The sequence below is a fragment of the Onychostruthus taczanowskii genome, unplaced genomic scaffold (genome assembly GCF_017590055.1).
Source record: "Onychostruthus taczanowskii isolate IOZ18803 unplaced genomic scaffold, ASM1759005v1 scaffold6, whole genome shotgun sequence".
In the NCBI taxonomy this organism is placed as follows: Eukaryota; Metazoa; Chordata; class Aves; order Passeriformes; family Passeridae; genus Onychostruthus; species Onychostruthus taczanowskii.
The window spans coordinates 3540025-3565816 of NW_024503679.1; the positions used below are offsets into that span (position 1 = coordinate 3540025).

The window sequence follows — 25792 nt, forward strand, 5'->3', positions numbered from 1 at the left end:
TGTGGCCTGTTACTAGCAGTGACAATTAGCCTCTGTTTGCTGGGTTATGAGGCTAAATTAGCCCTAAGGATGTTTTCTTCTCATTGCAACCATTGCAGATAAATATTCTACCACATGCAGCAGTCACCTAAGCTGAAAATTCAGCCTAATTGTGGATTTTGATCCCCTCTTTTGATCCAGCATCGGACAGGAAGGCAAAAGTGATGTAAGGACCTGGTTGATGTGGCCATTTAAAGACCATTTCAAATTGTGCCAGGCACAGGAATTTGGGGTAGGCATAAAACAGTACCTAGAAGTACTTTGCATTGTAGGCTGACAAACCACAAACCTTGGGAGAAGTGAGACAAAGACTACAGATTTTCTTAAAACTGCAATTTTATTTTGTTTTTTTCAACTTTTAGCTTTATCTGCAGAGTTTGATATGGCAAAGTGGTGCTTTATGGTTGGTGCCCTCTATCTTTACAATGGATGTAAGGTGTGTCTTCACAACAGGCTTTAAATTATTCTTTGCAGATGTTCAGCTGAAATTTTTAAGTGCTGGTATCCACCTAGTGCTTGGTGTTGGAGTAATGGAAAAGAGGGTGCATAATTTCATGTGCCTGCTCCTCTTTTGCCTCTGCAGATGAACCCCCAGTAAAACCAGTGCTTCATCCTGCATGACTCTAGATGCAAGCATCTCCCTTTGCTTGCCCTAACTGTACTGCTGTGCTCAGCAAGCTATCACCTGAGCAAACCAACAGCCTTCCAAAAGGGCCGTGGAAAAAGATTTGATTCTAGTTTAGAAGCACCAGTAATCTAATAGTCACTATCACAACACCTGTGTGAAATAGTCTGAGCCAAGGTAGAACACTGTGCTGTGAACAGCACCCAGTAACTCCAGGCAAGTAATACCTACACAAAGGTTAACAAGGAAAGTACCCTTACCTGGCATAGCAAAGTTCCATATCATTAAACCTCCACACAAAGAGGACAGCCTCCACTTCACTGATGTGCCTTGCAAAGGAGGCTTCTTTCCTGAGATACCACAAGAAACTAAAACTTCTGCATAGTTTTTATCTCTTTTGTATACATTTGGCCAAGACTGTCAAATTTGCTGTTTTATGTAAGTAAACACATTTTAAATATTCTTCTCCTAGGCCTTCATCAAGGACATTCAGGAATGACTGGGTTTTTTTACCAACTGCTTAATAAATTGAAGGCATTATGTTTTTATTCTGTAAGAGGTAATACAGATCTGTAGGGCTGGCTCCCTCACAAGTCCCCAGAGTGCCACACTTCTGAGTGCAGGCTGAGGCAACCTGGGTGCACTAACTATTGAGTGCACAAGTAGAGAGGTTCCAGGTAAAGTAATAAACAGTACTACTTTCAGGGAAAAATAGAACTGACTTTCATCAGTGAATCCTTGACTTTGCAGGCTTGCTGCACACTTGCTTTTGCTCTGGGCACATAGCTTTGCTGTGAAATCAGACAACACTTGTGTCTTTTTGTCTTGGAGTTCAAACCAATAACTGAACCAGTCTTCAGAGAGCTATGAAAACATGGAAGTTGCCATAGAAATACAGGCCTGGGAGAGATCATCTGCACTAGGCAAGTTCAGCTATGTCAATAGCATCAGTGGCAGATGGTGGTCTAACCTGTTCTTGAACATGCCTAATGAAAGCCATTCTCTAATCTGCTGAGAGATCAAAAGGGACCATTGTGAAAATCTGTTCTGATTTAACCCCAGCCCTCACGCATTGCATAAACCAAAGCACTTCCCCAGCCACAGAGCTGCCTTGGGAGGTTGTAGCAGAACTTTTAGGAAGGTGCCTAATCTGAGTGTGCACTGAATGCAGCAGGTTATGCACCCCAGCCATTGCTAACAGATAATTATCTGCACTGTCACAAACAGTGGCAGGTATGTAAAAAGAGCCCTGGGAGACGAGCACACAGTCTTGGGGGTGATACCACTGGGAGAGCAGGTCAGGCTGCTTCTCACAGAGAGTGGCCAAGTGAAAGGGTCCTGGTCAGGCTAGCACACAGGAGATACCACTGAATAACAAGGTAGAGGCAAGGAAAATAACTGTGCTGAGTAAAAAACTTATTTTTTAAGTAATGAGAATAACACCAGACAGCTGCAGTCTTTTCAGTTCAGCTGACTTTGTTGCATAGCTGTCTTCCCACCATTATTTCAAGACTGCTCTCACAGAACAAAGGCATTCTCAAAAATCTCTGGCTTAGCAGAACTGTTTGAAAAAAGTGAGCAAGTGAAGCAGAGCTGGGATGGCCAGAGATGGGCAGGCAGTTGAGTTCATTTCCAAAAAGGAGCCAGAGGATTTCCCTGCCTGTCCTGCCTGACCTTTTGCCTTGTCTGCCCTGCCCTGCCTGCCTACCCTGCTCTACTTGCCTGTCCTGCTCTGCCTGTCTGTATCTCACTGCAAGCTGTGACAATTAACTTCCTTCTCCAAAGTACTCAATTCTGCCAAATCAGCCTTCTTCTCCTACTGGCATAGAACTCTTTCAGTGGAAACTTGTAACCAGTTCCAGTAACAATCCTCATAAATCTTGTGAGAGCTTAGTTTTGATTTTGTTTGCTCCTTTTCAGAACAGCACTGCAATTTCAATGTGTCAGTGCAGTCCTTAATGGAAATTTTTGCTATCCTGTGATCATCCTCTCACGAGTAAGATTGCTTTTACAGCTACTCCTAAAAAGTCTCTGTGCTGATGGAGAAACACTCTTGTAATTTTGATATGGTGCAAAATAATCATCATTTTTAATATCACCGGCAAATTTATTATGTGAAGTTTCAAGTCTGGGCAATTTCTGCCTTCTTCACCCCCTCACTTTCTGTTCCCCCCTTTTTGAGTTAAATTCCCTTTCACCACTGTTCTGAATATGAACAAAAACTTTAAAGAAGGATAAAGATAAGGACTAGTGCTGCAGTATTTCTCACTTATCAAACATCCAAAGGATTTAAGTTATGAAAGGGGATGAGAGGAGCTGTGGTTTGCTCTCACAGCACTCAGCTTTACACCATCAGCAGCATCTGCAGCACAGTGCACTCTCTAAAATGGACTGGGGCATGAGATCATGCCAGGCTGAATAATCCCACTTAGACAACGATGTTTACAGCGTAAAATAAAAGTGGTATATGTGAAAATGGAGGATAAAGTGAAGGGCATTGTCTGCCAACAGCAATAAGATGGGACCTTTGTGCAAGGAGGTGCACTTGTTTTGAAAAGTACACTGGGATTGGTTTTATCTTCTCTATCTATGAGCCCAAGAGCAGGGTGCTCCCTCCTGGGCTGTTGAACAGCATTAAATGCTGTATGCACGTGAGCTTTCCTGAGTCTAGGCAGGTGCCAGTGAATTCCCTCCTCACTGTTCAATCAAACCTTTCTGCTGCAATCAGTGGGATATCTCCTCTAAATTGTGGAATCCAGATCATGCCCTAAAGTATGTTCTTTCATGGAACACACACCCTTAAAGTTCAAAAACATCCCAGGTTTTACAATGCAATATAATATACTTTCTATTAACGAGGGAAGATCTTGACCTTGCAGCTGATGTTGAGTACTGTATGTGTCATTTTGTGTCTAAAAATGTGTCCATTTTTCTGGAGTCTTCACCACTATGCTGTACCAGGCCTTTACAAATGCTACATTGTATGTGAGCTGTTCCATTTTCATGACAGTATGGCTAACCAAAATTATGCTTTTTAGTATGGTGAGGCTACAAAACACCAGCAGTTTGTTTGTCAGGTCCTGGCCTTCAACTCTCACCCCTAAACCATGGTCCTTGCTGTGAACTCTGCTTGGCTCACAGCTGGAACCATGACTGTGGTGCACCAGCAGCCAGGGGCCAGCCCTTCTTACCCTAGTGAACACACCAGACCTTGCTCCAAAATCTGGAGGGACCTGCTGGTTTAACCCAGTTCCCTTGTGGCTGGATCATCTGCAGGAGAACCCAGACTCTCCCCCTTCCATAGATCTCACAGCTGACAGACCATGTATTCCTGATCTAGGGTTCTCCATTAAACCACATTTCCACCCAAACTGTTGCTTCGTCTAGGAGGTGTTTTCAGTGTGGAGGCCAAGTTTAGAGCAGTCATAATAATCACCTGCAGTATGGACCTTTATGGGTGTCATAGGCCACTAAGCAAACATGAACAGTTACTCAGTTTCCTACTTAAAAGAGATAACAGTGATGGATTTTGGCAGTTTAGGTAGGTGCCTGTGTTATTTCCATGTCCTGGAGAAGTTCTGGTGAGCAACACGAGTGCCTGGAAAGCTTAAAGGGAGTTACAACGATATTGGATCAACATCCAGCTCCCACAGTCAGCAGGGCTGCTGAGTGGGAGGGTGACTGCAGCAGCTGCCTGGGGCATCATCCAGCCCTCACAGAATCACACAGAATATGCTGACTTGGAAGGGACCCACAAGGATTGTGCAGTCCAGCTCCTGGCCCTGCACAGAACCATCCCCAAGAGTCACATCATGTGCCTGAAAGGGTTGCATACAGCCACAGCTGTAATGCATACACCTTCTGTAAAGGGTGACATCGGAAGAACGCCACAGCAGAATCCCGGAAGGTCAAGGGCTTAGGATGGACCATCCAGTTCAAAACCCTGCCACGGGCAGGGGCACCTTGCTCAAGGCCTTACAGAACGCGGCTGTGAACGCTGCCAGCGATGGAGCAGCCACGACCTCCCCGGGCAGCCTGTGCCAGCGTCTCCCCAGCCCCTCTCTCCACCATGCCGGAGCTGGATTTTACCGCTGCCTTACGAGACAGCCCCGGCTAGCGCCAACTCCTGCAGGCCCCCGAACGGGGGCTTCAGCTCCCACGGGGCTCTGAGGCCGAACTGCGGCAACCCTGTCCTTCGGAAGGCGGCCCGCCCGCCGCAGGCCCCGCGTTTGGCTGTTCCTGGGGCAGGCCCGGACCGGGCACGATGGCGCCGGGGGGCGCTGACCCGGCCCCGGCAGTGCGGCCGTGCCGGGGCTGCGCGGTGCCGCGGGCCGGCCCGGCCCGCCGGGGCCGCCGCCCGCCCAAGGAGCCGCTGGGCCGGCTCGGGGAGGCGGAGGGAGCCTCGGGGGTTCCATGCGGGGCGGCAGCGGCTCCAGCCCGGGCCTGCCCAGGCCGCTGGCTCCTCCCTTGGGGAAGGAGGGTGCGCCGGGGCCGCCCCCGCGGTGTGACGGGGAGCGCAGCCCGAGCGGCCGCGGGCGCCGGGCCTGAGCCGGCGGGCGTCGGTACCACCTCCGGGGCCCGGCCCGGCCCGCCCGCCCGTCGGCGGCCACAATGTTCTCCCTCAAGCAGCCCAAACCCACCTTCAAGTCGTACCTTCTGCCTCAGGTAACCGCCTTTTACTGCCATTACCGACCTGCCCGCCCTGCCCTGCCCTGCCTGCCCTGCCTGCCCCGGGCCGTCCCTGTCCCTGGCCGAGGTGCCGCCCCGGGGCTGTGCCCGCTGGCCCGGAGGGTGGCGAACAGCACCTGTGGAGGGGCTGCCGGGTCCCCGAGCCCTCCGTGGCACCGGGAAACAAAAGCTGCGCAGCCGGTTCGGGGTGCAGCCCCTCGGCCTCCGGGTCTCCGCGTCGCACACGGACAGAGCCCGCACCGTGGTCGGGAAGCAGGACTTGTATCAAAATAAAGTCTTGTGTTCGTTAAAATCGGCCCGTGCGAGATTATTTTGGAAAGTTGTGAGTTACGCTTCAGGTGTTTGGGCTCGCTTTGCTCGCAGCGCTGGGCGGGATGAGGAGAAAGCGGCGGGCGCTGCTGTGCTGTGCAGATAGTTAAACTCTCACTTGTAGCCATCGCTTCATGTTTAGAACCTGTCTGATGGCATAAATAAGAAAACTGAGTGTATCTATCAATAATGTATAGCGCATATAGTACTGAGTGTGTCGAGAACCACCAGGACTTTTTGTGTCATCTGGATGTGCACTTGACAGAAAGTGATGTTTATTTACTTTAGACGGGACAGGACCTCTTCTAGCAACATGTTTGACATGTTGACTGATTCTTGGTTTATTCCCAATTTCTTTGTAGAAGTGAGATGTCGATGTAACACAGTTCTGGATATTCCTAGTCCTGGGAAATGGTTATATTGCTATCATTGTAGGAAATGGGGGTTATTTCACTGAAGGTTCCAGTCTTTTTGTAGAAGCTTTTAATTTTGAAGGTTTGAAACTAAGGTGCAAGTAGGCATATGCATGTTCTAGGCCTTCAGTTTTTTTAAAAATCTTTCCTATGCTGGAAAGCTGTGCATGTTAGAAGTTAGTAGAGTTTTTTTTGAACTTGAGTGTCTATACCTGTAAAATTTGTTGAAGATCTTGGGCCGTTATGGAGTATCAAGCCAAATTGGTTTTGTGTACCCTGTGACTTGTGATAATTTGGGTTACTCAAATTTTTAAACATGAATATTTAAAATATTTTATTATTCTTTTGGTACAAATCTAAATGCCCTCAAAATTGTTAAAAAACTCTTGCTATGATTGGATTCTAGCTCCTTAAGATGAACTTTTTAAGTTAAAACAACTTTCTCTTGTGTACAAGCAGGTCAGGCTTGTGTCTGACTGTAAAGTTCTGAGCCTAAAGTAAATTTTTTTATTTTTTTTTTCTTCAGGCTGATGACAATATAGCATCAGAACCAAGAATTAAAAAACTGGAACCAGTACTTTTACCAGGTAGGCATGAACCAGGAGTTTGACAAATATCTCTGTTGGTATTGATTTTGGTATATTTTAATCTTAACATTGTTCATTGAGGGAATATTGCTTTTGAGCAGGAAAAGGTAATGGTGTTTGTGTCTGTAGAAACTGATTCCAACACACCTGAAACACTAAGTGAATACCTAGGCAGTTTTGCTTGTGTGGTGCTTTACTACATATAGGATAATGTTTGGTTTTATTGTGATTATTGGAAATTAAACCACTGTTAAGTGTTTGTACATTCTTGACACCTTTTGGAAGATTACTGGTAATTACACTTTCATCAGATAGTCAGATTTTACCTGTGTGCAGAAGCCAGTAGCAAAGCCTGTGTCAGGGTCTTCCTTTATTTTAAAGGAAAATAGTCATAGAATTTCCAGTGTGTGGGTATGATTGACTTCTGTATTGGGAATCTTCTAATGCCATCTTTATTCATTTAGTCTTATGGATTGTGGTGCTTTTAGGTAAATTTGGAATTTTTGTCTTCAGACCTCTACAGAATAATTTTTTTGGGGTGTGGGAGAAATAAAGCAATGCTTTTATTACTGTTCATCATAACATATTTATAAAAATGTAGGGTATTAATGGTGTCTGTATTTTAAATAAGAAATAATCTCTGGTAGATGACACTTTGAGCAATGAGGATTTCTAAAAGCCTTTTTTCAGATATGGAAGGAACAATCTACTGTTCCCAAAATTACTTTCATTGCAAACTGTACATCACTGTTATAAACTTGGCTTGCAGTTTCTAAGGATAGTTTTGAGCTTAAAGCAATGTCATTCTACAGTTTTTTCTTAGCATTCAGAATGTATATTAAAAAATATGAATTTACACTCACACTGATGTAGGTATAAACAACTCTTAAAAATTATTTGTGTCACTGCTTTACATGGGCCTGTTGCTAATTAAGCAGTACTAATTGATATGTGATATGGTCCAGTGAGGTACCTAAGAGGCTGAAATACTGTGGAAGAGGTTCAGCTGAAAGAGTAAATAACAACTGCCTGACATTCTTCATGAAACAAAAGAATGCAGAATTTGCTTGAGGCATAAATGTCCCAAAATACGTTGCTGAGATTGCTTGATATTTGAAATAGTTATATTTTTATGCTTGCAAAACTTCTGCTTACCACTTGGCATCTCACTGATTATGTTGCAGTTGATATCCATCCAAGGCCTTTGACTCACAAGGAAGTGACTGCATGTTCTTCTCTGAGGCATTCCACAGCAACTGCAGGGCAGTACGAGAGTGCTTTGCTCAAAATGTAGCACATCTTGCCTTTGCTGTGCGACCTGGCCATGAGCAGTCACAAAAAGTAACTTCTGTGCTGCCCCTTTTTGCAGCATGGTTCACACTCTGTTTGTGAAATTCCCAAGTATTCTTAAAATGGTGCTGACTGGGTTTGTTTTCTCAAACTTGTATTTATTCCCTCTTTGCATTATTTTCCTTGTCTTGCACTCTCTTTGAAGTCAGCATTTGATGGCTTTTGGGACATTTGTAGTAAGTTGCTCCAAGTTACGTAGAAGCCACAGTATGAGGTACCCCAGACTTAGAATGATATGGAGGTGGAAATGTTAAGGTATTATTTTGAATTATTTCATGATAAGATTCACTGCTCTATATAGCCACAAAGTAGCTCTGACAAAATCTGTTCATGACTCTGTATGAGAGTTGGGAGTGTGTTAGAAGTGACTTATTTTAAATTACTTAAATGCAATTCTTCCTGTTTGAAGTTAAGCACCAGCCTAAAGACATTTTTTTGTTTCTGTCATCAGCCGTGCTGTAGGAAAGTGCATAAACAAGTACACATTGTACTGTTGGATAGACTGGCTTGTGGATTTGTCATAACCCAAGCTACTGGCCAAATTCCAACTCATTTAATTATATTAAGGCTGACTTGCACTTCCTTGTAAATACAGTTTCAGTATGGCATTCCTAATATCCTATCCTTAACAATTGTGTGAAATTGCTTTTGCTCTCAGGAACAGAGATAACCCAGAGTGGCTGAATGTTTGTTACGCTTTTTTAAGCAGTGGAGTTTTTAAGGAGTTCTTTTGGAATTAAGTTAGACTGGCACAAGCGGGTACTGGCTTTAGTAATATCCAAAACCTGCAAATGGTTGTGTTAAGCTTTTGATTCCTAAAATTTAGTGACTCTGAGGGAGTGGCTTGCTTGCTAATTCCAAAGGAGCTAAATACCCTGCTGTCTGATTTGTACTTCTGTGCAGTGAAGGTTATGACAAGGAGTTACAGGCTAGGAAATAATGCATCTGGCTAGAAAGTGAAGTGGTTTTTACTTAAAAAAAGAAAATTCATTGGAATCACTTTCCACCTGTAGAGTTTGTTTTAAAAGTTTCCTCTGGAGCCCAGAGCCCACATCTCATCAGAATTTGGAGCAAAAGCCTGTATTCTTGTGGAACTGTATGCCCTGAGGAGGCTATTTATTGGGAAAAGGAGCAAGTATCATCAGTACAACAAGTGAAAACCTTGGTTGTAAGGGACAACACTGATACTGCAGTAGGGAAAAGCAAGTAATTTTATAGAATTTGGTATAATTTCATTGCAAAACAGATTATATAGGTTTGAGGTAGAGTTATAAAAATGTTTTCTTTTTCTTTCCGCAGTTCTGTTTTCCTAGTGTTAGTTCTGTGAGTGAGAGTTTCTGCAGAATTAGTTAAGAGTTGGCCTCTGTAACAGTTTCACTTTTTTCCCCTTTGTTTGTGTGCATTGCTAGTTTTATAAGCATGTCAAAGAGGAAAATTACAGAAATAGCAGGTAGTCTAGCAGTCAGTCTGTTAAAGCGCCCTGCCTGGCTGGTAGGAAATGAGTCTGTGTACGTTGGGGGAGTGCAGAGTTCATGTTAAACCTGAAGGTGTGTTTTGTTCTGGGGATCAGCTGTAGCCTATTTTCCATAGCTGCGTCTGTAGCTTTCCAAATCATCAACTTGGTCATTGAGAAAACCTGTCCAGCACAAGTGTCCTGTGAATCCAGCGTGTCTCCATGGTGTGAGTGGCAAAGCAGTGTGCAGAAGTGCAGTACTGGGATGGACAATGGGCCAGTCTGGTGTGTGTACTGGAACCAGTGCCACACTGTGGTTTGGGCAAGACCAGGCAATGAGATCCTCCCTGTTGCTCATACAGGGCATTCTGCAGCAGATTATGTAACCAGTGGAGCATCTGATTGTGTGAGAAAAGGATTGTTCCTCCTGAATCTTAATGTCAACTTGAATTATTTAAATTGTTGCTCAATATGCTAATTTGCTAGTAGATTAAGATAGTAGTTGTTACCTGTAAGTTTTTTGCAAAAAGGCTGGAAATGGTTATTACATTATAGACTAAACTGAATTTGGATAGTAGTTTTTGTCTGTAAGGCTTGTTTGCTAAGGCAAGTTAAAGGGGCGGTGGTGGTGAGGCGCTGTTGGAAGCAGTGATGCACAGGCTGTTGTGTCTGCCCCGTTTCGTGGTCCGATGGCAGAAGTGAACCTGCGAGCTGCCACCGGTGTGTGGGCACAGCCGCGGTGGGCGACCAGCAGGGCACAGGTACGGCTGGGCGGGGACAGATGGCCGCCGGGAGAGGGGAGCAGGGCAAGCAGCATTCCCAGCTGCTTCCTCTGCAGAGTGCAGCATGGGGACTTTCCTCCTGCAGGAGCCTCATGGGGACACCCCAGTGAGGAGCCACAGGATATCACAGAACAGTGCTACCGTGTTCAGTTCCCCTTGCTGGATTTGTCTCACTTGAGTTTATGCAGTTGCTTTCTACAGCCGTGTAAACGTTTAGCACCCACAGCTTCACATGGTAACGAGTTCCATAGTTTAATTATATGCTGTTGGAACTCTTTTTAATTTATTTTTTTTCCCCTGAAATTACCACCATCCACTTCCTTTGGATAAATCCTAGTTCTTGTAGGACACAGCAAACATCAAGCCATATTCCTCCATTTCATGCAAGTTGTGATTTTTGGACATGTGTTATATGTCCACTTTGCTTTGCCTCCCTTTGGCTTTTCTTAGTTGGTCCTAAAAATGAAGTTTCCCGTATCTGTAATCAACTTTTTGATTAATTCTGAACGAGTTCCTGTTTTTTGCTGAGGTGAAATTATGTATCCTGTTCAAGATTTTTGCCATTGGATATATTCTGCTTATATTTAATAATACTGATTGACTTTACCACCTGCTTTTTTTTACTTCTGTTGGCTTTTTTATATCTACATGCCTTTAGAAATGCAAGTGACTGTAGAAATTTAATTTTGGGAGGTTTTTCAGACTGTATCATGGAAATATTTAATCTTTTAGTAGAGTCTGTTTCTCTCGCAAGTTAGCTCCCAGCTTTTTGTTTTTTTCTGCTTTCTGCAATTCCTTATTACATTGAGTCATGTGTTCCAGAGCAGCTGCAGCACATCATGTGATAGGAGAGGGAAGCTCCCTGTTCATTGAGGCACCCTGGTGCAGTAGTGCCCCAGGTGCGTTCTTTTCTCGCTGCTCTGGACCCTGCAGCCCTTCCTGGGCATTTCCTTCGCTCCGAGGTGTCCCAGGGCGGCAGAGCCGAGGCCGCGCCGTGCGGTGAGTGCTCGCCGCCGGCTCGGGCCGGGCAGGGCGGGGATTGTGCGAGCCGGGCCCAGGTTAGCGGGGTTAATCAGTAACCCCCGGACCTGTCGGGCTGCCCTGCCTGGCTGTTAGGAATCATTTTGCTTTAATGCCTCCCAGGGAAAACTGGGGTTGTTTAGTTGGTCCAAGTGCTGTGCTGTCGGTTCCTTTTCCCGTGGCTGTTTCTGGAATGAGGTATTGATATGCAGGAAGGCATTACCTGATCTGCTGAGGATGTGCTGCTGGTGAGCAGCGAGAGTCTGTCAGTGCTGGTAGCACCTGAGCAGAACTTGCCCGAAGGCAGCTCCTCACTGCCTCAGAGCAGTGAGCTGTTGATTCTCATTCCCAGCGTTGTGGAGAGCTCTCCAAGGCTCGCTCCCTCCCTGTGCTGCTGAGTAGGACTCATCATATTGCAGGGTTAAGTTTTTTAACCTGCCTAAAGTTTTCTGTTTGAAACTGAAATGTTACTGTGAAAATTCATTTGTTTGTTTTTAAAATTAATAGGTGATATAAAAAAGGAAGCAAAAAAGCTTTGTAGCTGCAACTTGTTTTCATGAATCAGTGTCATACAAGAGCATGAAATTATTTTCAGCATTTAAGAATGGCCAGATTAGAAGATCAGAATGGCAATTTGGAAAATAATGCAATTCCCTGAAGCTTTTTTAAAGTAGATGTTTCAGGTTTTTTTTGTTGTCTATACAAAGATTGCCAGAAGATTTATATAAGTTACGAGAGTTTTGAATTCTGGATTTGAAACCTGAAACAACAGGTTTCTGAAATCTAGTTTTTCATACTGCAAGAAGTTTAAAAATGAACCAAATGTTTGACTTAGATTTAGAATGAGATGTCACTTGCAGTAAGTATATACTAAGTACTCCTTTCTGTTACAGCTTTTTTGTTTGTTTGGCTCAAAATAAATTTTCAGGCGTGGTTTGGGTTCAGTTAACTGCTTGTTCTGTGTTGGGGTTTGATTTTTTTAAGGACATAAGTACAACCAAGGCGGTCTGCATGCAGAATCTAAGTACCAGATACAATCTTAGAAACAGATTTTACAGGATGGAGTAATTTTGTCTGCCTTTCGTTATAAAAGGCATTTCTTAAAGCTTCTGACTAGTTTAATGTAATTTTATAATTATAAAATTATTATTTTTACTAATATATTTTAGTATTTGTAAACATCAGCAAAAATAATTTCCTTTATGCAGCAGATTAGCCATAGGCCATTATGGGAATAATTCCTTGAAGCTTGAAGGATGACCCTGTTTTAAAATTAAGTATTTTAATGTGCATTTTGCAAAGAAGTTGTGAAGTAATTGGTTTCTGCCCACTCTGCCCCACATTTGTTTAGTGCTATAAGCCATTTAAATCCATTAGATTCTGAATTGTCATCTGTCCTAGCTACTGGGGGTTTTGTCTCTTGGCAATCATATTTTCTTCCAATGAAGTAAGTCTTCAAGTGAGCTGATTTCAAACTAATTTCTAAACAAATACTTCTGTATTAATTTATTTGTTAAGCCAAACCTGTATAATTTAACAAAGACTCAGTAGTACAGCAGAAGTTCAGCATTTGTAACTTGTATTGGTAACAGAGTTATAAAATAACAAGCTGAAAACCTCAGTCTTCTGAAATTGTTACTGATTATATTGTTTAGGCAAAGTCAGGGTTTGGGAATCTGTAGTTTACGTGGCCAGACTTAAAATTATGCAAACACCAAACATTCTCCCTTGTCACTGGCTTGTCTATTGTTCACATTGCAGAACTGTGACCAAATCATTGGTAAAACTCTTATTGGAGGGGTTCTGGTGATAACAGTTTATTTTAATTTGGCCCAACTATACATACAGATGCCAACAGGAGCTGTTTATTATTCTATTTTTCTCATACACAGATGTGTTCTTATTAACTACTTCATGCTGGCACCTTTTTGTGCAACCAAAGAACAAGCCAGATCAGAGCTAATTCAGGTGAAATTTCAACTGACAAAAAAGGGAGAAAAAATCCATTTTTAACTGGATCAGTTCTCTGATGAGACTAACAAAATCTGTCATAAATGGCAGTGCCAGCACAAGGCTTGAGGTGAAAGTGAATGTTGAATATAGAACTGTTTCTATTTGAGTGGTAATGCAAGTTCCTGGATTAAAGCAACTCTGTAAGCAGTTTTTTAGTTTGCTGCAATGCTTTGGTTTTGATCTGTTTGATAATGAGAGCTTTGCTCCTGATGGATGTTCCCTTCTTGCCATCTGAACTCCTGTTGTTTGTTGCCTACTCTATATTTTTGTGTCCTTCACTGAGGTTCTGAGATGTGGGGAAAGCTTTTGTGGAGTGTCCCATCCTAGTTCATCCTCTCAGGTCCCAGCTATGGGTTTGTTTGGCTTTGGTTTTCCTGGTTTTTTGTAATGTTCATAAAGATTAACCATTACTGGGCAAATACTGATTTTAATCTTGTAATTGTGCATGGGAAACACAGAGATGATCATTGAAGACTTACCAGGAAGCCTTTATTTTTTTGCTACTTTTTCCCTTACTGAGCATTTAAAAAGTTTATCTAAGCTCTTTTCTCTTAGCATACCAGAGAGAATAAAATATTTACATATATTTTAATAACAATTTTCTAATAAGACCGGCAAAGCAAGCTCACTGTGCATTTATAACATACCACTCTCCAAGCAGTGGTCAGAGTTGTTCTTTGGAATCTCAGGTTCTCCTGTTAAAAATTAACGGAAATTGTTTTTCATTCCCCAATAATCAGAGAATTGAGCCGTCCTTTTGGAACAACCTTGTAAAAGCTCATGAAAATCAGAAAATAGATGAAAGACAATTATTTCATGAGCTTGCAAATACTTTTTTTTTTCCTTAAGTTTGGAAGTGCCCGAGCACACTGAGCAGAAGATTAATGTAGAAGTGGATTAGAGACATTTACATCTAAATGCTTGGTGCATACTTATAAACTCATACAATTTTGGTATTCACAAGAGAACATATAAGGGGACAAAAATGATGTAGATTTCCGTTACTTATTAATGAAGGTTTTATTGGAAATTCTTACTTGGGAAATTCCGAAAGTTAATTATTTGCCAAATATTTTACAACTGAACTCATTATTGTGCATTCTTAACAGTTAAATAGCTACTTGAATTAACTTGAGCTTTTCTGTTGTGAACTTCTAAGACTATGTTTCGCATTAGCAAGCTGATTTTCTGTTGCCTTACTTGGGTATAATCATTGCCAGCATTGTAAATGGGAAACAGGAGTTCAGCTTCCAGGTGCTAGTTTTTTATGGATTTAGGTAGAAATTACATGACTGCATAAAGTACTTAATAACTTCTGTTATGCTTATGTCTGTTAGACATTGAACATGTCCATAGAGCTTCAATGCTCATTAAAGAGAGTTTATGCTGATAAACCTGTTCTTGTGCTTCTAAGAAGTACAGCATTGGGGAAGTTCCCTTAGCAGCATGCAGGGTACCTGCAAACTTATTGACCTTGTAGGATTTGCATTATTAATTTATGGAGTGTGATTTCAGCTATTTATTGCTTCTAGCAAGTATCAGATTTTTAAATATTTAAATATTAAATGTGACAAAAATACTGCCTGTTAGCATTTTAAGATGTGTATATATGTAAGTGTGCCATGCCCCATCTCTGTGTATATGTATTGATCTGTGTATGTGTCTGTATATATAAAATACTGCTCAGTTCCTTTAATTGTGCAACATTGGTGTGTTCAGTCCATATTGTTAGAGTAGTTGAAAACTCCTTAGTCTGTATCACCTCCTGCATTAATAAGGTTGTGGTTCTTGATGCTTCTCAAATCAACCTTCTTCCCTGAAAAGTTACAAATTGCTACCTTTATTAAATAAACAAAAAAAAATAAACTTGATCCTGTGAGGCAGGGCACCAAAAGTTACAAAAATATAGTGTAGTGAAAATGGTATAGAACATCCTTTATTTTAGGATGTTAGTGCTTAGGGACTGTGTTTCAAGTCTTGAGGAACCAAATTGCCACAAGCCTGGTGCAGAGTGGTGTAGCTGCAGGCTGGGGGAGAGCACAGCTGTGCTATCCAGTGCTCCCTCCTGCTGATCCCTGTGCTCAGCAGGGTTGTCCTGCCTCTCTCCCAGCTCCCACGTGTTCCCAGGCTCTGCTGGCTGCTTTTTATTTTGATTGTAGTGGGTTATGCCTTATGCTGGATTAGATACATACCATGAATTCTCTAAACATCCAAAATTTGAACCAGTCAGATTGCATGTGCTTTTGGAAGATTTAGCAGAATTTTTCAGAAGTTTAACAGTTTTTGAAGCTGTGTGTCAGGTTGAGAGTGTATTATCTAGATAGATCCTTCAGTATCTCCTGTTATTTTTGTAATTTGTGTATTCAATGTAGAAATATTTTTATTAAACATGATTAGGCTTTCTACGTAAGGGTGGCAACCTGCAATTTCTCTTCTGGTTTCCTGTCAAAGTTTAAACAAACTGCTCTCGTCTCCTGAGATCATTCTTTGACTCTTGGAGTCAGATGGAAGTGTTGACTGCTGTTCCGTGTCTGGAACAGCTTGTGACTGTTTACTGGAAAAAAGCAGCAGCTACATTGTAGAAATGTGCAGTGTAATATCTCTGAATAGCTCTGTTGTCTTGTGTAGGAGAAATCACCTACTCAACTACAAACACAAGAAGGATTCATTGTACAAGTCCTGCACTTACTACTCGTGTTGTTTATCTACTTCCCTAAATTTTCATTTTCATTTTGAAAGGTTCACTATATATATATATATCTATATACATATATACATATATATCTTGTTATAGATGCCCAAATGAGGGATAAAAGATGGGTTGCATAAAATTCTAAACCTGCATCTTGAAAAAAAAAATCATACAGGTATTTGGAAATTGCATCTATTAAATTTACAAACTTTCTCATTCTTTGGCTGAAGCTGGCATGCACACATTCTCTGTCCTGCCATACCTTAATCCTTAGCTTCAAAATGGACAGTTCTGGGTTGGGGCTGCAAACCTGAGAGCAGAAGATAAGCTAGGCCGGAAAATCCAGAATGTATTTGTGTTGGATGGAATGAAACTAAATGCAGTTGCACTAAAATAGGATTAGAATTAACATGTTGCAGTGTAACCACACAATTATGAGGAATGAAGGGGGGAAGTGAAAAGGACTGGCTTTGGAAAGAGAATGATGTAGCAGGCATGTTTTAAACTGTAGGAAATTCAAATCAAAGATGTGTGAATGTATTTCATTTCTTTTACTGTTTAGTTACATCAAAGTAATGAATACTGAAATAGTTTGATAATAGTAATTTGCTTTTAAAAGTGTCTCCTATGTGATAGTAAAAAAAATATTATGCTTGGTAACAGATAAGTGAATGTTACCCAAAAAAGCTATGAAGTTACATTTCATTTCATGGTGTATTTAGCTCTCCATATTTTTTAATTAGAAATGCAGTGATACACTGGCAATATGCAGAGAGAGAGGAATAAAAATTACTTAGAACTCAGTTTATGAGGAGGTTGTTTTTCTTCACACACAGGAGGTGACTTAGAACTTTATGTTGAATAGTTGAAGACTTAATACCAATACTGAGGAGAAAATGCTTCAATAAATAGTTTGGGCTTTTGCAGTTATTTAAGTAAACAGATTATTTGAAGAAATGCTGGGCATTAAGAAGTTTCAGGCCATGCTAAGTATTGAAACATTTTCATTACAATGTTTAACAGAAATAGGGCTTGTCATTCTCATGTATCCCATTATAAGACATTGTTTTCAGCTGTTGTGGACTTGGATGAGTTTTTAACTGATTGTACTGAAGCTGTAAGGAACAGATTTTTTATTTTCATGTTCAAAAGCTTATTTAAGCACATTTTAGCACTGTTTGAGGAAAGACTTTAAAGCTCCTGGAGATCTGTTTGTAGACATTTTCACAGTTCCTGTCACTTCTGGCACAGAATATTCATGTATATGATAACACAGGTCAATGAAACTTGTCTCCTCACATCTTCAAACAGTCCCAGAACACAGATCATAATTCTGGCAGCTCAAGGCTACAGACTTAGACAAAGACATTTTTACAGCTGAACAACTGAGCCAAAAGCAGAGAGGCTGCTGCAGCTCTTAGTGACTTCCAGACAGATCCCTGATCGTATCGGGCAAGAGATCCAGAAGGACCAGTAGGACAGCTGGGTGAAATAGCTAAGGGGCTGGAGGGCCTGGAGACAGCAAAAATCTCTTAAGTGTCTGGGACACTAAAGGTAATCCTTTCGAGGTATGATTACTTGGCTGCAGTGATAATCACCTGAGGAAGGATCTGCTCTGCAGCAGGAGCTAAATGGGGAATTTATTCCAGGCTGTGGTGCTACTCCTTGGACATGCAGTAGCTGACTGCTGCCAGTGCAGCTGCCTGAAGAGCTGCTGTTTCCCTGCAAAGCATGACTGTGAGATGGCATTTCAGGCAACTGGGACTAAACATGCCAAACCTGTTACGAGCAAATTAGGCTTCAGCAGTCTTTAGTCCTTAGTTTCCTCTAAGCAGAATCTCAGAGCCAATATGAAGTTACACTTTTCTTGGAACACACTTGTACTCCCACACTATTTATGGTAGACAGCAGCAGCAGGAGCTGGTTGATCTGATGACAGAAGTGAAAGCTCTGTACAGGAATAAAAGGAATTACTAAGTTAAATTACTGAAGGAAGAGTTACTGTTTAGCTTTCAGAAGTCTTGGCTGTGGAACTGAAAAGTATCATTTTGTGTAGTGATTCACTTTTTAAATGGTCCTCAGTCTCATTTGCCTATATGCTTTTTTATTTTATAGCTTATGCCAGACCAATTAGCATAATTTTTTTTCATCATTTGGATCTTCTCTTTTATGAAGGAAATCCAGAAAATGTCTTCTTCATTAGACGGTCACAGTAAAAAGTGTTTGTGTTCTGTTTTTTGAAGTCACCTGAAAATGTCTTTATAAAGCAAAAATGTGGTGTGGCCTGATTATTCTGAATTCAGGGAATTAATCAAATCCTCTGAAGTACTTAACAATAGCCAGCTAATTTCAATTTTTAAAATAAATATTAGCTGAAGTACGGGAATGTGTGCTTGTTTAAAGGAGTGTTGTTCAAACACATGAATTTTTAATAGTGGAGAATTGCAGATCTTGATGTCTGGACCTAAGGGAAGTGGTATATAGTTTTGTTGGGTTTGACAGTGGGTCAGGTTTCTTGTGGGGTTTCTTTTGGTTTTTGTTCTTTGAGCTTTGTTTTGGTTTTAAGTTGGTTGTTTTTGTTGGTTTGGGGTTTCGTTTCATTTTAACTACTGCACGATGTTGTCCATTTTGGAATGGTAATTTTCTCTTTTCCCTGGAGTGGTGTTAGTTAAACTCCATGTTTACCCATAAGAGGTGGATAACTTGAAACTGGTGAAGAGTTAGGGGTTTCTTGGTACTACAGATTTAGAACTGTACCTACAGGATTTATATAGGCTTCTCCTTTCCCCTCCCTTTCTTCTGTTTCAGGTGAAATTGTGGTGAATGAAGTAAATTTCGTAAGAAAGTGCATTGCAACAGACACGAGCCAGTATGATCTGTGGGGCAAGCTGGTTTGCACTAACTTCAAGATTTCCTTTATTACAGATGACCCAATGCCACTGCAGGTTGGTTATTGCTCACATGGCTACATCATGAATGTGAAAAGTGGAATTATTCACACAGTCAGTCTTATATCTGATATAAATGGATGCTTTCTAAGCAGGCTACAGGATGAAGTTCAACTCTTCTGTTCTGAATGTGTTGCTATTCCATCTACTCATATCAGAACAAGAGCAAGAAATTTGTACAGAAGTACATCCAGCTCCAGTCACCTCCGTGTATGGAGGCTTCCCCAGGAAGTGGTTTTACAAAAGACAAAGCAGGAATTATACACAGATGTGTTCCTCCCTGAAAGAGCTGTTTGCAAATGTCCCTTGGACTAGACAAGTGTCAGATCAGCAAAGCTCTCCTTGTGGTGGAGTTTTATTGGTGTTGCTGATGGAGGGCAAAGTAACTATGAAATGAGTATTCATTGTAGATGAAGCAACAAGAAGAGGGGAGAGGAACTCTTCTGCTTTGTCACAGCAGAGCTCATGACATTGAAAACCATTATCAGTTTTTGAACAGCACAGCATACAACACTGGAAATCCAAGCAGTGAGCTGTGTGTTATTTTCAGTAGAGTTTGCACTTCCATTTGGGGCTTTTAAAGGAAATGTTCCATCAATTAAAGATATGTATAGCTCTGAAAGTAGATAGATGCTTATTCAGTAATGGTTAGGAAGTTTGACCAGAGCTACTTAAAAAGATTAATTTTTGACACAAAGTAGTTGTCAAAATTTGTCCCTGAAAGTAGAATTGTTTTTTCTTTCTGCTTACAAAAGTAATAATAATTGGAGATTTCTTGATTCCATATATATATATATATTATATTTCAAATTGTATTGCATTTCTAAGAGTGATTTTGGATACTAATTGGGTAAATTCAATGCAAATAGGGAGGTTATTTTGCATATTCCACTGGAGTTTCTAAACTGCTGGGCGTGCAGTTCAGCAGCATCTAACCTCTAATTACCTGGGAATAGACAAGGGTAGTATCTGTCAGAAAAGCCTAGGCATGCCTGATTTTTATCATAGTTTCTTCAAAGTTGTGCTCTATATCTGGTTGCAAACTGCAGAACTGCAATTAACAGCTGTGAGTTCATGTGTTTCAGAAATTCCATTATAAAAACCTCCTCCTTGGTGAGCACGATGTCCCACTCACATGCATTGAGCAGATTGTCACAGGTATGTCAAAAATAGTTAAGTATACTGACAGGCTTTATTCTTATTCAGTACAAAACTGTTACCTCCCTGTTAAGTTCTGCAGAATTGTTGACACTTGAGGTTTTATGTCATTAATCTTTCCTGATTTGAAGTATTTGGTTTGTTTAAAATTAGAATAAAAGCCTCAAATACTGAATAAATCTTGAGGTGCCATGCAGAAGACTTAGTTGGGTCTTTATATTATAGACTTTATATTTGTAATTACCATACTGAATCAACAGGTGTTGTAGGAGAGATGTTATAGCATTACAAAATTTTGTTAGCAATGTTTTTACATTGAATCGTCTGAATCTCTGCCACTGAAATACACTAAATTGTAAAAATGGCTTATACAGTTAGACATAGATGGGATTTCTGACAAGAGAAATACTGTAGTTTTCAATTCTCTCTAATTCTTAGCAAGTTAATAACAGGTGATCTCCAAAAATCTGCAAATATCAGTCGTCACCTTAATCTGTAGAAACAAAACACTTCTTGTGGAGAACCAGGTTTTGATTTGTTGGGTTCCTTAAACTAACTTATTTGTTAAGAATGTTTTTCATCTTGTAATTGTAAAATTTCATAAAAGTGGTAAGTGTTCAATATTTGTTTATGGCATGGGCTGTTAAACACTTGATTTTCTGACTGTAGGTAATCTAAATTATTGGTTATAAGTTTTTAATGCCCAAAGATGGTTGTGATCGCTGTGAAAAGATTAATATGTTTCTGAGGAAGAACATGATGAAGAAATGCTATTTTTTTTACAACAAATAGGTGCTATTGACCTGTTATATTGTCTTGCACTGGCCCACATTTGTTGTCCGTTTTCTAAAACATGAGGTTTACCCTAAGTTTAGTGAAACATAAGCTTTTACTAGCAAGAATCAACAGATTTTCTACCTGAATCAAAATGTGCCAATAAATAAAAACTTTCTGGCAGCAACATTACTGTAACTGTTTGAGCCAATGTTGTGTTACCTTACAGAACACAGTCAAATAATTTTCTCTTCTTTGCAGTGAATGACACCAAGAGGAAGCAGAAGGTCCTTGGTCCCAACCAAAAACTGAAATTTAATCCAACTGAATTAATAATTTATTGCAAAGACTTTCGTATTGTCAGATTTCGTTTTGATGAAGCAGGTCCTGAAAGTGCAAAAAAGGTATTGTTGTCCTGTTATGAATTTCTGCCTTCCAGTCATTACATGTAGCAACAGCTGTGCTGATAAGAACATTTTGTTATATTATGTTTTGATAGAAAAGTGGGGGGAAGAATTGCACACTATTCACATTCTGTTACAGGAGAATATCTATACATTTGGAGTCAAATCTATTAGGGGAAAAATTTAATGTGATGTATTAACTGTTTAGTAGCATATAAGATAAACCAGTATTTCTTGTCATATCTGTTCTACTTTTAAAAGTTATTAATTTATTAAATAAATCTTTTTAAGGACTGGGATCAGAATGTTGCAGCTGTTAAACAGATGTTTGCATTTTTATGGAAAATGTTTCAAGCTTTGATACATTTTCTGAAAGTCATAAGCTTAATTTACCCAGAGGTTGAGTGTACTCCTTATGGATATCCTTAATGGTGTCACACAGCACGTTCTCCAGCGAGCTCTTGGAATCAGCATTTGGTCCAATTTACACGAGCCTGGGCTCTTTCTCAACATTTTGTTATCAAAGACTCGTACACTGTCGAGAGGAGGAGTGGCTGGGCTCTGTACATTGCTCGGGATTTCCTTCCTTGCCGGCTGGTGCCGGTGCTGCCGGGGCTGTGTGGCTGCCCCAGGCCGGACGGGCCGTGCCGACAGCGCGGCCGGGAGCGCGTTCCTGCCGCTCGGCTCCGCGTTCCGTAAGGAATGACCCACTTTGCTCTCAGAGCTTAACAGTTCCCCTTCTCAGGAGGATCAGGGTTGAGTTTAGCCCTGTAAGTCCCGAGGACCATCTGCCCAGGCGTAAGTCTGTGTGCAGTTACTGACCGAGAGCGGCTGAAGCGGCTCAGCCCCTTCACCTCCCCGGGATGCGCGGGCAGGAGCCCTTCGCGAACCGCCCTGCTCCGGCCTTGCCCCTGTTCTGGCTGCCCCCTGCCTGCTGCCTGTGCTGGTTGGAGCCTTGCACGTTTGGCAGTCTTTCCGCAGTCATTCCTTTGCACTGCTTCTCCAAAATCCCCCTGGAGCAGCCGTCTCCTGCAATATCTTTACAGCAACTGTTTCTAATTGGCTGTCACAGCAAAGGAGAGTGATTAGCCCGGAGGAGGAGAGAATAAACTCAGCATCTCATTAACGTTCTTTGTGCTGCTTTTTCTTATGCAAGAGTGAACAGTGAAACCATTTTATGAAGGCCTTTACATTAGGTATTTATCATTACATGGTCTTAAGTGGTTTCTTCTGATAAGAAAAACAGCTAGGTCTAGAGAGCCAGAGCCTGTGTGGTTATAGAGCTTGTGCTGACAGTGACCAAAAGTGTAACAACTGCCATTTTCAAATACCAGCCTGTGCTCAGTGAGAAGGAAGAAAACTTGTACAAATATCAGCTGTGTGGTTACTGTTGCAGTTTCAATGCATCAGGTAGGTTACTGCAGCTTTGCGTGGGTGTAGCACAGAAGCACTTTTACTGAAGGGAGATCAGGTTCAGCTAATCTAATCTAATGTTTCCATAATTATTTATGGAAAACATTTATTCTATTAGCATTAAAATATAAATGTATAGAACAATGAGATCCCTAGATCAGTTTTCCTATATCAGGATTTTGCTTAAATTATTTTGGGATGCTGGTGAACACATCTGGAGTGGTCTTACACAGCATATTGAATGGAGTTGTTTTGTTCTTTCTGACATTTAGATGGCATGCTGGCACCAGAGTATGGAAAGATTTTATCTGGTTTCTGTTCCTGCCCTTCAGGTAGTACATATTAGCAAGGCTGTCCTGGTGTTTAAAAACAGAAGACAGTGGTCAGGCCTCCTTAAAGTTCTGAAGGGCCTCTTTAATCTATATTTACATCCAACTGTTTGTACAAGAAAATTTTGGTAGCTATCTACTTGAAAATAACTCTGTGTGTGTAACTTTTGTAGGGAAGACCAAGACTTAGAGTGTACCTGAGTTCTGATGTGAGGGGAAGCCTGCTTGTGGGCTGAGGATGCACTGCTCTCTGACTGGGAGAGTGCCATAGGAGAGGACTGACCATGGAATTGGGGTTCTGGACGGGGAGGGCTGCATGGCAATTCATGTTCAAAACAAGCTTTAAATATATGGAATAGTTAGAAGGACAACAGGTGCTTACTTCATTCAGGTAAGGAATTTGTTTGAAGCATAGTTCCTTGCACGTACTGGAAACACTCGGCAGCATCCAGTAACATAAATTGGTGTTAGCATAGCGAGTGTAATCTGTTCCTAAGGAAGTGTCTCTGTTTGCTGAATAGGGAATAAGGGAGAATAGCTAATTAAGCTGCCTTACTAGAATAGAGATTATTCCAAGTCTCTCTTTGAGGATCTCAGAAAGATCCTCTTTCCAAGGATCTCTTTGGATGCTGTGAAAAGAAGGATCCAAGTTTGAAAGCAGGCTTCTGATGTGGACAAACTGACAGACTTGGCTACACGTAGACACATGGGTAATGTTTGCAGAACTTTCAGAGGCCTTTTTCTTTGCCTTCAAGCAGAAACATTGTGAGAGCACATTCATTTATTTTCAGTTAAATTATTATAGAGAAGCTTAAAAATCAGTTCTGTTAGAAAAATACCCTCACTACTTGTTGCAGCCAATACATGCTAATAAAATACTGTCTCAGCATTAGTCAGCCAGGTAAATATTTTCTTCCTCATTTTTATTAGTGGATATTTGGGAAACAAGCATTAAGGAAAAATAGAAGGAATGGAAATTTGCACTCACCGCTGTTTAGCAGTTTAATTTTGTTTTGTCTCTAAAATAAAGCAATAGAGTCTCCAAAGGAAGGAAAACCAGATGGGTGTGGGAGGAAGTGGAGGATGGGGAAGCAAGGGTAAGCAAGTTGGGGAAGTCTTAAGTTAGGCAGTGCAAAAAAAGAAGCATTTCACATTCCTTAGAGGAAAGGAATTATTTTGTTCCAAAAATGACAGCAAACAGTCAAACTGAAAAATCCTGCTATTTTTTAGGCACTGCAGTGTTGGACATTAGACTGAGAAGATAAAATGTATGAAAAGGTGAGGCTGTAGATCTTCTGACTGTTAGGTGATGGCCAGTGTGTTGCTTCACCGTGCACATGGATCTTGGCAGTGCCCCAGGATGGCACACACCCTGTGCCTTACATGTATGAGTATATCTCCATTTTCTCATGCCTTTCTCTTCTGCAACTCTCTCAGTTCTTTTCTCAGGAAGCTTTTTTGAATGAGTATGAGAGTTGTTTCAGAATCACATGCTCAGTCAAAACAGAAGGAAAATCTTTTATCTCAAGTCTTGTTTCCTGTGCAATCAAAAGTAGCCTTTCCTACGTCATAACACTTGGGATGGAGTGGAACATTTTTTTCCCTAATTGTTATGAACAATAATATGAAACTCGTAAGAGTTTTGGACAAATGGTCCTGACCCTTTCTAATGTGTTCCTCCTGCCTCCCCAACTTTATTACCTTGTTCTAATTGTTTATACAGATCACAAAATTGGTACTGTTTCAAGGCACTGGGAATGCATAAGATACTGTCTTTGGAGGGGATGACAAAACCTTTTTTTAGAAGTAAACTTACAGAATCACAGAATCAGAATGATTTGGCTTTAAAGGTTTGGCTTAAAGCTCATCTCATTCCACCCCCCTGCCATGGGCTGGGACACCTTCCACTACACCAGGTTTTCAAAGCCCTGTCCTGGTCTTGAACACTTCAGGGATGGCACAGCCACTGGGTAAAGGTAAAAGATATTTTTAAAAATGTAGATGAATTTTAAAAATTCTCCTAATGCTGAATGTTTATTTTCCCTATAGGTTTTCCAGCCTAGGAAAATGAACAAAACCTGTTTGTAGGACTTGATGTAGTCTTGCTTGTGTGACTTCCTACCACAGGTGTCTGCTTGGGATAGGAATTGAGTAGCAATGGAAAACAGTGTTTTTCCAGAGACTTCATAAGCCAGGTAGCCTGGCTTAAGGAAGGAGGGAAAATCCAGGGCTGTGCTAATTTAGAACATCTGAAATGTTGTTGTTCACAACTCCTCTGCAAGAGCATTAGCAATACTTTGAAGCTCTTGCCCTTGGTAAAATTCCTGTTGAAGAGGAGGGTGTGCCCTGAAAGTATAATTTATTTTTCTCAGATAGGGGTTGAACAGGGGACACTGATGCAGGGAAATGGCTTTTGTACTATGAAATAACTACAGCCATTGTGTTTACTGCTTTTAATAAATGAACTTTCCAACAAGCAGCTTATTCTCTTGTTATTTGTCTGAGCCTAAATATCTTCAGCTTTACACAATTGTAAATTGGCAAGAATACCAAACATTTTTGAGTTTGATATGAGAACGCTTCCTGTAAAACATGCTTGTCTTCCAATTTAGAGCGTTCTACTTACGGCCATAATCTGCTGAGATCTGTGGAATGTGCTTGTCTTCTGAATCTCTGAGACAATAAAGCTATTATAGGGATTTAGTGAGGAATAAACAGAAAATTAATATGTCTTTAGTACTTGCTTAGTGTATCTATGAATGGAATTTTTCTAAAATGTAAAAATAAAAACAGT

At 41.0% G+C, this 25792-nt stretch overlaps 1 protein-coding gene across 1 annotated transcript in view; it reads left to right on the top strand.

Moving 5' to 3' along the window:
- Nucleotides 1-5013: 5013 nt before the first annotated feature.
- Nucleotides 5014-25792, top strand: part of MTMR10 (myotubularin related protein 10) — a 36059-nt gene continuing 15280 nt past the window's right edge. Inside the window, exons 1-5 of the mRNA XM_041418384.1 lie at nt 5014-5329; nt 6602-6662; nt 18781-18917; nt 20006-20078; nt 21114-21256. Of these exons, the coding sequence (XP_041274318.1) occupies nt 5276-5329; nt 6602-6662; nt 18781-18917; nt 20006-20078; nt 21114-21256 (468 nt within the window). The 5' untranslated portion in view covers nt 5014-5275. The remainder of the gene's footprint in view (nt 5330-6601; nt 6663-18780; nt 18918-20005; nt 20079-21113; nt 21257-25792) is intronic.